We start from the raw sequence: 16,067 nt of genomic DNA on the forward strand, positions 1-16,067 counted from the left end.
CCCATCCTCTGGAAAACAGAAGCCGGGGCTTCTCAGGTTTATTCTGGGATCATCTGAGGGGGGTCCATGGATTAGATTAGATTTTGGATTTTTTGGGGACCCTGCCTTTTATTATTTTTACAAATAACTCCAGGCAGTAAAGTTATCTAATTCCTCCTTCACACGAAGCGTTTCACCAGATGCAGGAAAGTCGCCCTTCGCCTGTAAAGTTAGTCCCCAACTTACAACCATTCATTTAGTGTCCTTTCGAAGTTACAACGGCACAAAAAAAAAAAAAGGTGACTTGTGACCATTTTTCAGTGTTACCACCTTTGTGGCTGAAGATGGGCCCCTCCGTCCTGCTGCTGCTTCTGCTGACTTCTGGTAAGGGCCAAAGGGTCTCCCCGCGGAGGGGGTGGGTTCTCCCTTTCTGAGGAACAGCTGGACAGCTGCCTCTCAAGGAGGGTTGCGCTGCCTTTCCTGCAGAGGGGTGGACTAGATGTCCTTAGGGCCCCTTCCAACTCCACAGTTCTACGACTGGGTGGCTCAGCCCAGACCCCTTCAGAAGGCAGATCTTGCAGGCATCCGACGGAGTTCACCGATCCAAGCCGCCTTTTATTTTAACCATGGTTTGCTGAACAAGCCACCATTAACAGGATTCACGTAATGTATCAGGGCGTAAGCCAGAGTTTGGGGCTGGACTGCATAACACACTAAGCCTAACTTACAAACCAGGCTTTGGCAACGGGTGCTCTGAGACGGATGTTAACTTTCAGGACCAGGGACAGCGGCAAAACAATGAGGGGAGCTGAGGTTTTTTTCCCCATGACTGTGGCAAATGATATCGGACCTGACTCATTTAATGGCCAAATTGTGGTCGATCCAATTGAGGTCATAAATCGAGGACTCTCTGTAATCCCTCTGTGCATTCACTTTGGTACGTGGGGACGAAAACGACAATTCTGGTCCTCGATTCCTGTATCAACCACAGGACATCACTAAATAAATTAAGTTTCATCATGGTTTAAAGCAGGCTTCTCCAAACTTGGCCACTTTAAGGCTTGTGGACTTCAACTCCCAGCGTGGCTGAATGAGGAATTCTGGGAGTTGAAGTCCATAAATCTTAAAGTGGCCACGTTTGGAGACCCCTTGGTTTAAGGGCCAAGCCACGAAGTCCTGGTTCACACTAGACCAGAACAAACCCACAAATCTAGTCTGGGATACTTCTCAATTTTTTTTTTTTAATTTGATTTATATGCCGCCCTTCTCCGGAGACTCAGGGCGGCTTACAATGCGTTAAGCGATAGCCTTCATACTTTTGTATATTTATACAAAGTCAGCTTATTGCCCCCACAATCTGGGTCCTCATTTCACCTACCTTAGAAAGGATGGAAGGCTGCGTCAACCTTGAGCCTTGGAGAGATTCGAACCAGCAGTAATTGCAGACAGCTGTGTTAATAACAGGGTGCTTAGACCACTGTGCTATCAAGGCTCTGGGATTCCTGGGATTTCAACCACCACTGTTTTCTAGAGCTGACCACGACCCACGGAGGCTTGGTGCAACTTTACCGCATGGTCACCCAAGTCACCGGCAAGGCGGCCATCCCGTATTATTCTACCTATGGGTGCTACTGCGGCCTGGGGGGCAGAGGGAGGCCCAAGGATGGCACGGACAGGTAAGGGGGTGACCCACCGCCATGTCCCCCTCTCTGTGAAGCTGGTGAGCCTCCAGATGTGCTGGGACTCCAAATCCCAGAATTCCCTCTGAGAAATGCTTGAAAGACCCCCCCGCGGAAGCCAAAGGGGAAAGAGAGGGGGGGGCAGGATGCTTCCCGGGAGACACCCCTTCTTTTCCCGCTCCCCCAGGTGTTGCCAGAGGCACGACTGCTGCTACGGCCGGCTGGAGAAGTGGGGGTGCTGTCCCAAAACCACCCGCTACAGCTACCGTTACTACTGGGGGCACATCCAGTGCGGTGAGTTGCCTTGGGGGCTTGCAGGAGTTCTTTCGGGGCACACACGCACACACGCACGAGCACACAACTTCTGTTCATGGGCACAGCTAGCCCACCCCCACAGTGGGGAGACCAGGTTTTCTGTCGCTAGTTAAGGTGAGTCATGCCTGATTTTACAGGGTTTTTTTTTTTTTTTTTGCCACAGTTGTTAACGCGTATCACTGCAGTTGCTAAATGAATCACACGGTCGTTAAACGAATCCGGCTTCCCTCACTGACCCTCATGCAAGAAAGATTGTAAAATCAGGCTGGCCAGGCGAGCGACCTGATTAACGACCGTCATGAGTTACGACCGTGACCATTACCGTCGTAACTCGAGGACTTACCCATAATTATTTCATTGTTCTGTTCTTTTATTTTATTGTTCTATTATTTGACTTTTCACTGTGTTTAAAATTCCTTTTCGTTTCTTTGTGAAACCGCCCATGGGGAGATGAGTGGCAAATAATTTTAACTTAATTTTAACTTAATAATAATTGACAGCTGAACCTCTGTCCAAGCCCCTCCCCTGCCTTTCACTCCCGATAGGGCTGCGGCATCCCAAAGGTGAAGGGGTGAGATTGAGGGGGGGCTGTGAAGGGAAGCTGGTGCCAGTGCCAGGGTGGGCACCTTTACCAAAGACCCCCAATCCGAAGGGTGCTTCGGTCTCACGGCCTTGTGCCAAACCTCCTCCTTGGGGCTCCTTCCTCCACCAAGACCCCCGGGGTCCCCCCTCTTCCTCTCATGGGGCTCTTCTCTTGCAGGCAGCGATGCCAACTGGTGCCAAGAGGAGACCTGCAGCTGCGACCGGGCGTTGTCCCTGTGCCTGAAGCAAAACGCAGGCCGGTACCAGAAGAAATACACCTTCTACCCGAACTTCCTGTGCTGGGGACCGTCTCTCTCCTGCTCGTCGTGACTGGAGGGTCTTGCCTGGCAGGTTGCCAAGCGTGTCAAACCAGAAAACCAGAAATAAAAACCCTCCTTAAACTCTCTGGTCCTTCTGTGGGAAGCCTCTGGGCTGAGTCACACCATTTTCACACCAAAGGGGGAGGCGACTCAGGGCCCTGAAGTTTGAGGCTGAAAGGGAAAGTTTGGGGGGAGGGGCAGTTGGGAGGGTGTTTTTGCATCTGATGGGCGAATCCTTCTGCACTTACACAAGAGTAAGGCTGGTGGGCTCCTTGGTGCTCTCTGAGCCTGGCGGTTTCCTTGCAGATGTTTCATGAGCCAACTAGGTAACCTCATCAGTGCTAGAAGGGAGGGAGGGAGGTTGGAGAAAGAGGAGGAGGAGAAGGACGACGACTATGGGGTCCTTGTCAAGGACCACTGCATTAAATTGCAGGATTTCCTTCTAAAGGATTAATCTGAATACAGGAGGCTTAACAGGACAGGCCCCCTTTCAAGGTTTCCAAAACTTTTCATCAGTGATCTGATCGACCTCATCGGCCGAAGAAAAAATGCTTTTAAAAGGCTCTGACGATCCCAGCTGAGCCGCGCAATCATCAGAGGCTTTCTTTTTTTTTTTTACTTTTAAAAGCATTTTTTCTACAACCTCTTCGGCCGAGGAGATGTTTTTCCTGTATGGTGGGAGGGCTGATATTTTGCCCCAGACACCCCCTGCCTGAAACCTGGCTCCAGAGAGGCTTGCAAAACAGACGCTCTTTGCAAAACAAAATTTTCCATCCCTCCGTCTTCCTTGCCCATTTCCGGAACCAAACCCGTAACAGGAAAGAGCCGGGTGATGAAAGATGCCTGCGGGGGGGCCAGCTGCTGACCTTTGCCACCCAAGTGGCAAAGCCGGCCTGGCCTGAATAGGTTTTAGGGGTTTTTTAATTGTATTGCTAGGGGTTTTAAATTGGGGCGGCCGTTTAATTTAATTTTATTTTTAATTATTTTAACTTTTATATTGTATGTTATTTTAATTCTCGGCTGTTCACTGCCCTGAGTCCCTTCGGGAAGAAGGGCGGGATATAAATTTAATAAATAAACAAATAAACAAACAAACAAACAAACAAATAAATAAATAAATAAATGTCAGATTTCTTGCTTGGAGACAGGAAGGGAAATCGGCTGGAGAGGTTTCTGAAGATGGCCCTCCAGATGAGAGCGAGGATCACCTGCTCGGAGGAATGGGGAAGCAGGTGCCCTCCCTCCCTCCCTCCCGCCCCTCCCCTGCCCATAAAATGTGCCAGCCACGTCTTCAGGGGCCAGAGAAGCAGAGGGAGCTCGGGGGGAGAAGACGGGGAGCTTCCAGACCCCCCAACGCTGACACAAAGGCTGCCAGGTGTAAGTATCCACACCTTTACTCTTTTCCCATCCTCTCTTCTCTTTGGCTAGCCTTATACAGGGACTTCCTCGACTTACAACCATTCGTTTAGTGACCAGTTGAAGTTACAGCAGCACCGAAAGAAGGGACTTATGACCGTTTTTCACACGTATGACCGTTGCAGCAGCGTCCCCTCTGTGACGCGATCCAAATTCGGAGGCTTGGCAACTGGCATATACTTATGACGGTTGCAATGTCCAAAATTTCTGTTCTTAAGCGAGACAGTCATGAAGCCTGTCTTGCCCCATTTTACCACCTTTCTTGCCACGGTTGTTAAGTGGATCACTGCAGCTGTTATCTTAGCCACACAGTTGTGAAGAGGGATGGTGTGGATTATTCCTCTTGCTGGAACTAAATTCTGGAATTTAGTTTTGGAAGCAAAACTTCTGGAAGCCAAAGATCCGGAGGAGTCATAAAATAAATCCAGCATTTGTGCACAATCAGGAGAAGAGCAAACCCCACCCCCTCATTTTAGTGGGTTTCAAGCGTTCGGTCGCACCCAACTTTTAAAAACTACTTAAAACTTTTCAAGAAGCCCGGCCGGCCTTCCTTAGGTTTGGCTCCGGTAACACCCACCCGAAATATTTTTTTCCTGGAAAAGGAGACAAAAAGGAAGCTTTGTTTGGTTTTTAAGTGGCCTGTCCAGACAGTAAAATTATCCCCCTGTTCTGCGGCCACCCTTGTTGTGACTCTCTCTGGTCTTCTGAAAGCAGGTGGGCAAAAGAAGGCCTGAGCAAAGAGGAACCCCAGGAGGAGTTTATTTTTTATATGTTCCATTTATTAAGTGTAATGTGTCCGCCCACCCCGGGCAGCTGACAAAACATCGTTCTAGATTAAAACAATTAGCAGGATAAATTCGAGGGAGCAAATGAGATAATCTGGATTAAAAACAAAAGAAGAGCAAAGAACAAACTAACATCAAGATGCAGAACTGGGGTCAAAATCAGTTCACTTCTTCGCAGGTCAAGCTTCTTGTTCACTGGGCCATATGGAACGGACTCTTAATGGCTTCCTTTGGGGAAACTGAGTCACTGCAAGACCTCCCGGCGGTTTTGATTTTGGCCATCCAACTCAACAACTGCATGGTTCACTTAACAACTGTGGCAAGGAAGGTCGTAAAGTGGTAAAAAACCCCTCACTTATCAAATATCTCACTTAGCAACAGAAATTTTGGGCTTAGTTGTGGTTGTAAACTGAGGATTACCCTTTTACACCCCCCCAGGCAGGGTCTCTTCGATCCCCTCTTCGAGGTCCCAGCCTCCCTCCGTTTTTTAGGATTAGGGGAACCTCAAGCAATCTGTTGAAGATGAGCCCAGCTTCTCCATTGCCAGAAAAGTTCGCACCAGCAAGAACAAATCTAATACATTTTTAAAAATGAATTTTTCTACCATGGCTAGGTTTCAAAACAAGAGTGGCCAGCCATTTGACTGGGATGGTCTAAGTTCTCCTGCCTTGGGCACTGGGTTGGACTAGATGACCTCCAAGGTCCCTTCCAGCCTTAGGATTCCATGATCCTAAAATTAAGCCCTTTTATCTCTGCCATCCATTTTTCATTCCTCCAATTATTTTGGCCAATATTTAATGTTCGAGGGGCATCAGATTTTGTGTGTGTGTGTGTGTGTGAGAGATAGCAGAAACAGCCCCAAAGCCCTCCTCCCTCCCTCCCTCCCTCCATGAATTGGATGCCCCCCTTCTGGCCTTAAATATTGGCCAGAATAAATTGAGACCCAAAGGGTTCGAGGTCATAAACCAAAACGAAGGACATTAACACGGCCTGCTTGTTTCCAGGTCCGGATTCCAGAGGATGAAGACTTTCTGGACGGTGCTGGCCGTGTTGCTGGTCAGCGGTGAGTGAAGCAGAGGGGGGGGGGAAATAATACAGGAAGATGGTGCAGATAATTCTGCCTTCTTCGCAGAAGGCAAACGGGTGGGTTAAAGCTTGCCTAACGACCAACATCAGGGCAAGAAAATCCACCGTTAAGCGAGGCATCTTGTGACCACACCTGACCTTACAATCTGGTTTTTTTGCCATGGTCGTTAAGCGAGGAGTAGCTGTATCTGCCATTAACCGTTCAGAGAAGCAGAGAAGGCGTCCTTTCTCCTCGGGGGCTGAGGCTTCTCTGTCTTTTTCAAGCCGAGGGGAGCCTGTTCGAATTCGGGAGGATGATCAAGGAAGAGACGGGGAAAACCGCCTTCCCCTTCTACACCTTCTACGGATGCTACTGTGGCCTGGGGGGCCAAGGCCGGCCACGGGACGCCACTGACCGGTAAGCCCCTAACGTCCATGACCATCACCCCCCAACCACGAACACGGAAGCCCCTCCAGGTCTTGGGCTGCAGAGGAAACCTTCTTCCCTTCCATGGGGGGCAGCGGGGGAGGAGGCTGAAAGAAATTGGGACACTCGGCAACTGACTCATATTTATGACCTCCGCACTGCCTGGGGGAGTGTCACGCGATCCCCTTTTTGTGACCTCCAGTCAAGCAAAATCAAGGGGGAAGCTGGATTCGCCCCACAACTGCATTGCTAATTGAAGAACTGCGGTGACACACTTAACAACTGTGGCAAGAAAAGTCGTAAAATGGGGCAAAACTCTACTTAACAAATGTCTCATTTAGCAATGGAGGTTTTGGGGCACCAATGTGGCTGTAAGTCAAGGACCCCCTGTATTTGTAAGAGATCCTTGATCTGCCCTTCACTCCCCATAATATTTCCCGGTGGCGGTGACCCCAGAGCGTTTCCCAATCTTGGGGTGCAGGGGTCTCATCGCCCCCATTGCTGGACAGGGGACCCTCTTTCGGCTAACTCCCTCCCGCCTTCTCCCTCCCTCCCTCCCTCCAGCTGCTGCTTGATGCACGACTGCTGTTACGAGAATCTGACCGACTGCCACACCAAAACAGACCCCTACCATTACAGCCGGAAGAGCGGGGTCATCCTCTGCGGTGAGTGGGCTGCCCCGGGGTTCAAATGTTTTCTGAGCCAGAACCAAGCTGGGTGCAAAACTCAGGTTGTCCACTAGGGGGCTTGCAATCGGGATTCTCTGCATCTCTGGCTGCCCTCTGGTGGCCAGGCGAGGATTGGCAGCCTCATGAGAACACAGGCTGAGCCCTGGGAAAGGGTGGGCAGGATTAAGCAGGGCATTGTTCTCTTTGCAGGAGGGGGCACCTGGTGCAAGGAGCAGATTTGTGAGTGCGACAAGGCCGCGGCAATCTGCCTCCGAGACAGTCTGGACACCTACAACAAAGACTACCAGTTTTACAGGGACTCCAATTGCAAGGAGGGTCCAAAGAAATGCAAAGTCTCCGCAAGCCAGGAAAACCCCCCCACTCAAATTACACAATCGTAGTTGTGTTACCCTGTTTTTCTGAGTGCAACACTGGTTAATAAACCGGCGCCAGCTTTGCATAAGTGATCGGCTTGTGGACTCTGTTATTACGCATCTTTGTGTAAAGTGCACACAGAAGATAGGAAACCTGTCCGGCCTGTTGCCCAATCAAAGATTTTCTGATCCCCTTGTTGCCAGTTTGGGAGCTTCAGCCAATTCTAGTCCTCAAGGTCCTGAATAAAGGAATTAGAGAGGATTCCTTCCACCGAGCCAGGACACAGAATGACGTTCAAAACCTGGGGACCGAAACAGGAGACGCGGAGAGGCTCTGCCCCAGAGCAGCTTAAAACAACCCATTTAAGATTTTAGTCCACAGGGAACCCCTTTGTGCAGCGACACATTTCCGCTTCCACAAAAAAAATTTTTTTGCAGTGGTGTGGGAGGAAGATTTTACCGGGAGATAGGGAGGCCTGGATCTCTTTACATCTCACTGCCCGGAGAGCAGGAGTGGCTGATGGGCAGGGGGGTGGATCTCTGCGTCAGAAAACCTCTTACTCCCCATTACCAACCTTCCTGCCAAGAGGAATCCTTTGTTTATATTGTGGTTTTTACAACCGACCCTGGCATTTTTTTTCCCCTTTGTGTTTTTGTTCCAGGCTGATTCCACGCTTAATTAGGGATGCCCAAAATAAACACACTCACAAGGAATTGTTGGCACAGCCGGCATCACACACGCAAAGAGCTTTGTGTTTGCTTTTCCTTGGCTGCTTAAAACAGCTTCCCGGGGTGTGGGCACGGGACAAACCCCACGTGGGCTTCGTGAGCTCATTCCTGACTCTGGCTGGGAGAAGGATGGGAAGCCGGACGGCTGACTTTGCTTGTCTTGGAAACCAAATACAGGTAGACTTACAACAGTTCGTTTAGTGACCATTGGAAGTTACAATGACACTGAAAAAGAGTGACGCATGACCGTTTTTCACACTTACGTCCGTTGTGGTGTCTTTTGCGACCTTCTGAACAGCAAAGTCAACGGGGAAGCCGGACACACTTACCGACCGTGATACTAACAATATAACTGCAGGGATTCACTTAACAGCAGTGGCAAGAGAGGACGTAAAATGGGGCAAAAGTCCCATGACAACTATCTTGGGCTCAAGCCGAGGACCACCCCCACCCCCCTATGCAAGTAAAGCATGGCGGAGAAGCTACAAACACGCACGCCTGCCAAAAGAGAAACAGGAAGTCACCTGGAAGCTGCCCATATTTTAAAAGATTCCACAAAATAAGTTTTAAAAAAAGAATGTAAAGAACTCTTTGCTAGGCTCACTTTTAGGGACACCAATAATGCACCCCCTAAATGCCCAGAGAAAGAGGTAGAGACACTGACTTTGAAGAGTCACTAAATGCCTCTGGCAACACCTGGGGGAGTGGGAGACGATGCCATCGTAGCACTGAGATTAACCCAGGCGTAAATTCGCATCCAGCTGCCAACGTTTTCATGGCCTTCAGGAGAGGCCTGGTGGGACGGCCTCACCTGCAGCTCCACCCGAGGTCAGACTGGAGCCAAGGACCAGTTTCCCCAGTTCCACCAGGTTGGAATTTTGCCAGGGGTTGAAAAGCCATCAAAGATCCTTTAAGGATAAGGACCGAGCAAACTTCTCCTTATCTTCTCAGTTCCTCCTTCGAGTGCTTCCTTTAAACTTTCTCCCCGCTGACTTGTGGGTTGGGCATTGGATGCTATCCAAGCCCTTCAAGGTCTTGAGGCTTTCATGGGCTCCCCGTGGTCAAGAACTCAGGAAGCCGTGTTGGCAACGGAGAAGAAAGGAAGATGGAGACCTCAGATGTCTTAGGGTGTCCTTCTGCCATCCTTGGGCCAAAGCACAACTACAGATGGATGATGCTAGAAGATCCCAGAGCTTCTGGGATCTTATCTGGAGTGTGAGAGTGCTGCTCATGAACTTCTGGATCAGATCAGAAGGAACGTTCTGTCAGGCATCACCGGTGTGGTGGACTTATTTCCGTGTCCTCTGCACTGGGAAGACCACAACTGAAGCCCTGGGTGGTTCTGGGCACCCCATTTCTAGCCGAATACGGGCAGATTAATACCGATTCAGAGGAAGGAAACAGATGGCTCCGAGATTGGAGGGAAGGATTTAGAAAAACCGGCTGGAGGAATGGAGATGTTTAAAGTGCAGAAGAAGAGGAGAACTGAGGGAAAGCAAGACGGTGGTTTTTAGATACCAGAAAAGAAACCAACAAGCCAAGACATTCAGGAAGTTATATTCCACATCCACAAGGATTAAATTTGGATTAATCCAAATCTGGATTAAAAAAAAATTCAGATCTAAATTGCAATTAGCAGGATTAAATACAGGAAGTCCTCGATTTACAATCATTCGATTAGGGACCATTCAAAGTTACGACGGTCTCGGACCACACTGTGAAAAGCTGCAGCCGCGTCTGGTGGGTTTGTTGCAGAGATGGGCTTTGTGGTCCTTTCGAAACAGGGTTTGCTGGGCTGCATAATTCCTGAACCGCAACATGGACAGGTCTCAAGGTTAAACTTCAGGACCAGGGACAGCAGCTGCCTCTACCCCCTCAAAAGTCCCCCACAAATCCAATCTGCCACTCCCAAGTCCACCCCAAACTCAGCAAGAAAAGCATGTGAACTTTTCCGGGGTTGCTGACTTGGGAGGCCTTGCGTAGGAGCTTTATGGAAGGACCGGGGAGAAGATGGACCTGGTTGTCCATCCTGGTTTTGCACACACCCTCTGAGAACACTTGGCTGATGCCCGCAGCACTGCCAGGTGAGTGGTGTCCTTTGATCCAAGGCTGACAGATCCAGGGTTGCTCTGACGAAGGTTGATCCTCTCTAGCTGTCATGGCAAAGAAAACAACTCTTGGTCGACTCGTGATGCTCCCGACATTCAGTGCAGAGCCACCCCGAGCCGGTGTGGACTGAGACTCCGTTGCCCTGGAAGCATCCACCGGTTGGGCTTCCTCGGGGGTTCTGGGGAGTGGAGTTAACCAGCCAGAGGGGGCTGGACTAGAAGACCTCTGAGGTCCCTCCCAAACCAAGGGTTGTACGGTTTCCTGCCTGGTGTGCTGCTCCTTCCAGGATGGCCCGTCCACTCTGTGGCAGCAGCCCCGTCCTTCTCCTCTGTGGTGAGTCCTTGCCTGAAAGACGGTGGGGAGGGCGGGAGGGAGGGAGGGAAGGGGTGGACGAAGCAAAGGATGAGGCAGGACCCAGCAGCATTTTCAAGATCCATCGGTTGTTCCGGGAATATTATTCCAACACCGCAGATTAGGGAGAATCGCCCAAAAGAAACAAGTTTACAGCTCAGTAAAGGAATATTTGTAGCTCGGGGTTGAAATGAGGGGTCCTGGGTGCTCTCTCTGAGCTGGGTGGCTTCCTTGTAGTCGTTTCATGACCCAACCAGGTAACGTCATCAGTGCTAGAAGGGAGTGGAGTTTGCAGGGAGGAGGAGGAGGAGGAGGAGGACAGTGGGGTGCCTGGTGCTCTCTGAGCTTGGAGGTTTCCTTGCAGACGTTTCATGACCCAACTAGGTAACCTCATCAGTAATGCTAGCTAGTTGGGTCATGAAACACCTGCAACAAAACCACCAAGCTCAGAGAGCGCCAAGGACCCCTTCTACGGCTCAAGGCGGCCCCAAGAGCTGCTCAGTTTTGTTCCGGCTGACGCAGAGCTCACTTCCCTTGAGAACAAACTGAGGGAGGAGGAATATCCCGCCTGTGAACTGCCCCCCCCCCGTCTCATTGGTGGGGGCCAAAAACCACCATTTTCTGAAAACACACCGTGCCATTTCACACCCTGGACTGAAAGTGAATTAATTCCTGGGGCGAAGAGAGAAACATTTATCCAAAACAGAGAGAGAGAGAGAGAAGAGAGTCGTGGGTGCTCCATCGTGGGAGATCTTCCAAGAAGAGACTGGACAGCCATTTGTCCGGAACGGCTGAGGGTCTCCTGCCTTGAACCGGGGGGGGGGGGGGGTTGGACTGGAGCAAAGGTCACCAACTGGTGGTCCATGAGAAAATGTTGGTGGTCTGCAGAAAAATTATTTGTGTTTTTTTTATATTGCACTAAATGCTATTTATCTTTTTTATTAGTGGTCCGTGGGATTTAAAATTATGAATTTAGTGGTCCCAAAGGTTGGCAACCCCTGGATTAGAGGGCCTTTCCAGCTCTGACATTCTGTTATTCAGCCTTGGGGGGTTCGGGGGGGGGGTCAGAATGGCAAAGTCAAAGAATGCCAGGTCCTCTGACGGGGACAGGGCAGTGTGGGTGACTCCGTGCGGGTACCGCCCGCGAGGGGCTGCTCGGGTGTGGCGACAATGACTCTCCCGCTCTTGCTTCCAGTTCTGGTCTTCGCCAGTGCCAATTTGATCCAGTTTGGACGGATCATCGAACACTTGACCGGAAGACACGCCCTCATCTACAACGGCTACGGCTGCTACTGCGGATGGGGGGGCTCCCGGCAGCCGGTGGACGCTACTGACTGGTAAGGGGAGTGGCGTTTACGGGGGTGACCTGGGAGGGGTCCTAACTTCTCCTGAGCCCCCCCCCACTCATTTCTCAGAAGACAGAAAGCAAGCTGGCACCTCCACTCAGCTTGGCTGTTTCCCCCCATCGGGTGGATTGCAAGCATCCTCGGTTTAGAACAGTCCATTTAGTGACCGTCCAAAGTTATGTGATCAAAATTCAGATGTTGGGCAATTGACTCATATTTATGACGGTCTCAGTGTCCCGGGGTCACGTGATCCCCTTTTGTGACCTTCTCGCAAAGACAGTCAAACTCACTTAACAACCGTGTTGCTAACTTAACAGCTGCAGCGAGTCACATAACCAATGGGGCAAAAGTCACTTAATAACTGTCTCACTTAGCGACAGAAATTTTGGGCTGTTGTGGTTGTAAGCCAAGGACTGCCTGTAATAGAACAATGAAATGAAGGATGACAAAGGAAATGACAATGAAAATAAATACATCAATACGATAACTTATGAATAATATGAATCAAGAGATGGGAGTTTTGTGTCTTAAGCTGGCATGTCTGCTGCTCAAATGGTTTTTAAAGGGAAGAATGTCCCCAAAATTAATAATAATAATAAAATAATAATAATAATAATAATAATAATAATAATAATAATAATAATAATAAACCAAGGTGGAAGAGCCCTGGGTCCTGAGGGCGACCTTAGACAAAGGATTACCTGTGAAATGACAATGCAACTCACATTCTCAGAGTTTGCTTAGTAAATATTGACGCAGGCAGGTGCCCAACAGCCACTGGAGGCCGAAAGGGACACCCTGACGTTGTTCTCTTGTGGGATTTGGCAAGTGGCACCTCAGCCGCACAATTGTGGGCCTGTTTTTTGCTTCCAGGTGTTGCCAAGTTCACGACTGCTGCTACCAGGCCCTGTCGCTCCGTCACTGCAAACCCAAAATGGAGAAATATTCCTACTCCATCGGAAAAGACACCGTTACTTGTGGTACGTGAGAGCACAAACCACGTTGGCACGGAGGGGAAAGTTCCCAGGGTCCCCCCCGCCGCAAAAAGCCAGACTGGCTGGGGATGCTGGGCCGGAGGGGGCCAGGAGGGTGGTCCGGTCCGGTCCGGCCCTTTGCAACGCGCAGCACAGGGATCGCATAATAGGCAGTTACGACGGGTCACGACCGAGTAGATTTTAAGCAAACGTAGCTGTCCTTAAGTGAACTCATTGTCCACAATGAGCATTTTTTTTTTTTTGCCTGAAAATAAAACGATTTTGAGCAAAAAAAAACAAGTCACAAATTGAGGCCACAGGTCTGCAGGATGCTTGCACAACAGCCGTAAACGCAGATCGGTTGCTGAACAGCCAAAATTTATTTCTGAAATCTATTTGCCACTCATTTCACTGTGGGGGTAAAATGTTAGCAGCCGGGCAGGCATCGGGATTTTGAATCTGGCTCGTCAGTCTCTTTGTTTTTGGGGGGTGGGGTGGGGTTACATCGTAGCTTCAAACCGTCACTAAGCAACCGGTCATTAAGCGAGGACCACCTGTAGAACGTTTTTCTCCCCTAATTTCTTTTAGATGAAGCATTTCTCCCAGGGGTGCTATTTAAGAACTGCCCAGTTGGCAAATATGGGCTCCCAGTTTTGGAGGGACACAGATCAAACCCAGGCGAGGAAAGACCCCCGTGGACCCCTCTCAGCTCCCCTTTTTTCTTCCCAGGTGGGGAAACCGAATGCCGGCGGCAAACCTGCGAGTGTGACAAAGCAGCAGCCCTCTGTTTCCGCCGCTCAATGTTTCAGGACCAATACATCACCTACCCAAATATCTTGTGCCAAGGACCCACCCCGCCCTGCCAGGGCATCGGCCACCACTGCACCCACACAAAGAGGGGCTGAGGCCGGCCCTTCTGAGCTCGAGATGCCAGCGGGGGCCACGAAACCTCCACCCGTCCCTGAACCGCCTTCTCTTTGCCAGTCGCCAAACTGTGGTCTTCTTGTGCAATAAAGCCATGGTTCCAAGTTACGACAAAAGTAGCAGTTGACTAAATCCAGGGGGTGGGGGGGGGGTGGGGTTTGGCTCTGGCATCCCAGGAGACTGACGTCTTCCCTTCCCAAACTAGTCAGAGGCATTTTCATGGCAGGGCAGCCCCCCAAGGGAGGAGGCCCACTTATCAATGTATCCCCGATGCATATTTTAGAAGGGGTTGGAGAGAAGGAAACGCAAAAAGTGTCTCTGGAGGAAAAACGGACTTTTTTTTAAGGGAAAACGGCTATTTCATCAACATAGATAAAATTACAAATTGAACCAAAAGGCGAAAGTTGAGATGCTGGTGGCTTTGCAGAAGAGCTGCCCACTTGGAGGGTGGGGGGATGTTTGGGGCACGTAAAAGCCCCCCCTCTCTGCCTCTCTCTCTGAGCCCTTTCGCCCCCCCCCCCCAACATCTGACGCCTGAACCAACCGAGGAACAGATATTTCTGGGGGGAAAGCTCCGGCAAATATTGTCTTCTATCCCCAAATGGCTTTTGGAAGCCCCAGCATTGCCCTGCCAAGACAGCCTTCCCAAAAGAGCACCCCCCTTGTGAAGCCGGACCCCCTCCCCCCACTCACCGGAAGGGACCCCTCCGCCCTCGCCAGCCCCCTTAAACCTCTTACGCTGAACCCCACGGCAATCAAAAGAAAAAAACGAGAGTAAAACTTTTGGCCAGCGATTCTTCCTTATGTTGATGGAAGAAAGGAACGTGCCAGGAACGTGAGGAGGGGGATTTGAGCAGGGGAAAGACGCCCCCCAAATGGGCCAAAAAGCCCCCGATCATCCTGCCCCAATTGGCACCCACCAAGGTGTGTGTTTGTGTGCCTTGGGGCTTCCCCCTTTCTGGAAGAGGCGAACGCCATCCAGCGCGGCCGAGTCAGATACTGAGGGTGGCAAATGTCTTGACCAGAGTGACCTGCCCCTGGGGGTCCCTGGCGACCGTGTTATTGTCCGAGGGGCCACCCTTGCCGGCCAGGACTTTCTGCCGGTGCCTGTCCTCCTGACGTTTCTTCTTCTCCAACTGCTGAAGCTCCTTCTTCTGTTTGGTGGATGCCTGCCAGAGGAGGAGAGGGGTGGGTAGGATGAGGGGGACAGACCGACCCGGGGTAGCCTCCGCCCGGGATCTTCTGGAGCCAGACTCCCTCCTCCCAGATATCTGGGGATCAGGTGCCTGTGTTGACAGGCGGGAAGGCTGGCAGGAAGCACCTGAGTCAGTGCCCGTGGGTCTCTCTGACCGGGTTTGTGCGTCCAGAGAGAGATGGCACTCTCTCGCTTGCTGCCTGAGGGGCTGTGTTCAAAAGACCCAAGGAGGCCCGGTCACGGCAGACGGGGATAGCAGGATGCAATGCAAAGTGGATAAAAAGCAGTGAAGGATGAACGAGCCAGCAAACCTCCGGCTTCTTGCTGGTGGAGGCAAAGAGGCTGCCGAGGCCCAAAGATGAGGATGAGGAGGGCAGGAGGGAAGCTGGTAAAGGGCTGGAAGACCTCCGAAGCCCCTTCCAACTCTGTGATTCTTCTACCCAAGGGGGAAAATGCCAAAGGAGCAGAGCAAGACTGGACAACGGGATCAGACCTCAGCAGGAGGGCCGCGGAGGGGGAAATGAGAAGGGGGACGAAGCGGGAGGGGGCGAGAGACGGCGGCATCAGACCCCCGGGCTGGGGTGATGAAGAGCAAGCAGGGCCGGGAGGCAGAAGCTCAAGTTCTCTGGTTTTAGTTACCTTCTGACCCGGGCGGTTCCTTTCCACGAGATTCCCACGAGGGTTATTATTGTTTTCGACTTCCTGGCGGCCCAAAGTCCTGCCTGGGCTTCCCTTCTTGTCCCATGGGGCCGGCCTGGGCTGCGGGTTTGGCCTGTTGGCCTGGTCTTCCTCTGCTTCTGCAAAGAGAAGGGCAGTGCTCAGCCGCGGG

The 16,067-nt window shown here is 51.0% G+C and overlaps 4 protein-coding genes across 8 annotated transcripts in view; 3 read left to right on the plus strand and 1 right to left on the minus strand.

The window, feature by feature from the left end:
• The window catches only part of OTUD3 (OTU deubiquitinase 3), a 28,331-nt gene that overhangs the window by 4,262 nt on the left and 8,002 nt on the right, over window positions 1-16,067 (minus strand). Inside the window, exons 8-9 of one of the 5 annotated variants that reach the window (XM_070956052.1) lie at window positions 15,878-16,035; window positions 14,771-15,212 (exon numbers count right to left, since the gene is read on the minus strand). The exons of 3 other annotated variants lie outside the window; for them this stretch is intronic. In XM_070956052.1, coding sequence (XP_070812153.1) covers window positions 15,036-15,212; window positions 15,878-16,035 — 335 coding nt within the window. In that variant the 3' untranslated portion in view covers window positions 14,771-15,035. Of the gene's footprint in view, window positions 1-10,634; window positions 10,794-14,770; window positions 15,213-15,877; window positions 16,036-16,067 lie in introns of those variants that run through there. One more of the 5 variants, XM_070956054.1, reaches the window with a different exon arrangement.
• On the plus strand, window positions 324-2,885 carry LOC139326054 (basic phospholipase A2 Sms-N6-like). Its single transcript, XM_070956149.1, has 4 exons — window positions 324-363; window positions 1,511-1,655; window positions 1,846-1,952; window positions 2,734-2,885. Exons 1-4 carry the CDS (start codon window positions 324-326, stop codon window positions 2,883-2,885), a joined length of 444 nt encoding a protein of 147 aa, XP_070812250.1.
• LOC139326069 (phospholipase A2 nigroviriditoxin basic subunit B-like) lies at window positions 4,096-8,293 on the plus strand. The gene is given in 7 exon segments (XM_070956169.1): window positions 4,096-4,252; window positions 6,081-6,095; window positions 6,098-6,139; window positions 6,427-6,559; window positions 7,133-7,233; window positions 7,447-7,595; window positions 8,273-8,293. Coding segments are annotated over 7 exon segments (618 nt in total).
• Window positions 10,736-14,122, plus strand: LOC139325984 (group IIE secretory phospholipase A2-like). Its single transcript, XM_070956057.1, has 4 exons — window positions 10,736-10,781; window positions 11,995-12,136; window positions 13,019-13,125; window positions 13,849-14,122. The coding sequence occupies exons 1-4, from the start codon at window positions 10,736-10,738 to the stop codon at window positions 14,022-14,024; spliced, it is 471 nt and encodes a 156-aa protein (XP_070812158.1). The 3' UTR covers window positions 14,025-14,122.

The sequence above is a fragment of the Pituophis catenifer genome, unplaced genomic scaffold (assembly GCF_029215685.1).
Source record: "Pituophis catenifer annectens isolate HBS135680 unplaced genomic scaffold, rPitCat1.0.hap2 SCAF_18, whole genome shotgun sequence".
Taxonomy (NCBI): domain Eukaryota; kingdom Metazoa; phylum Chordata; class Lepidosauria; order Squamata; family Colubridae; genus Pituophis; species Pituophis catenifer.

Excerpts from the sequence above, each read along its gene's own strand:
- LOC139326054 (XM_070956149.1), top strand. The coding sequence starts at position 324 with ATGGGCCCCTCCGTCCTGCTGCTGCTTCTGCTGACTTCTG. Across the intron at positions 364-1,510 it reads GCTGCTTCTGCTGACTTCTG|AGCTGACCACGACCCACGGA; the intron begins GTAAGGGCCAAA and ends ACTGTTTTCTAG. Across the intron at positions 1,656-1,845 it reads CCCAAGGATGGCACGGACAG|GTGTTGCCAGAGGCACGACT; the intron begins GTAAGGGGGTGA and ends CCGCTCCCCCAG.
- LOC139325984 (XM_070956057.1), top strand. The coding sequence starts at position 10,736 with ATGGCCCGTCCACTCTGTGGCAGCAGCCCCGTCCTTCTCCTCTGTG. Across the intron at positions 12,137-13,018 it reads CCGGTGGACGCTACTGACTG|GTGTTGCCAAGTTCACGACT; the intron begins GTAAGGGGAGTG and ends TTTTGCTTCCAG. Across the intron at positions 13,126-13,848 it reads AAAAGACACCGTTACTTGTG|GTGGGGAAACCGAATGCCGG; the intron begins GTACGTGAGAGC and ends TTTTCTTCCCAG.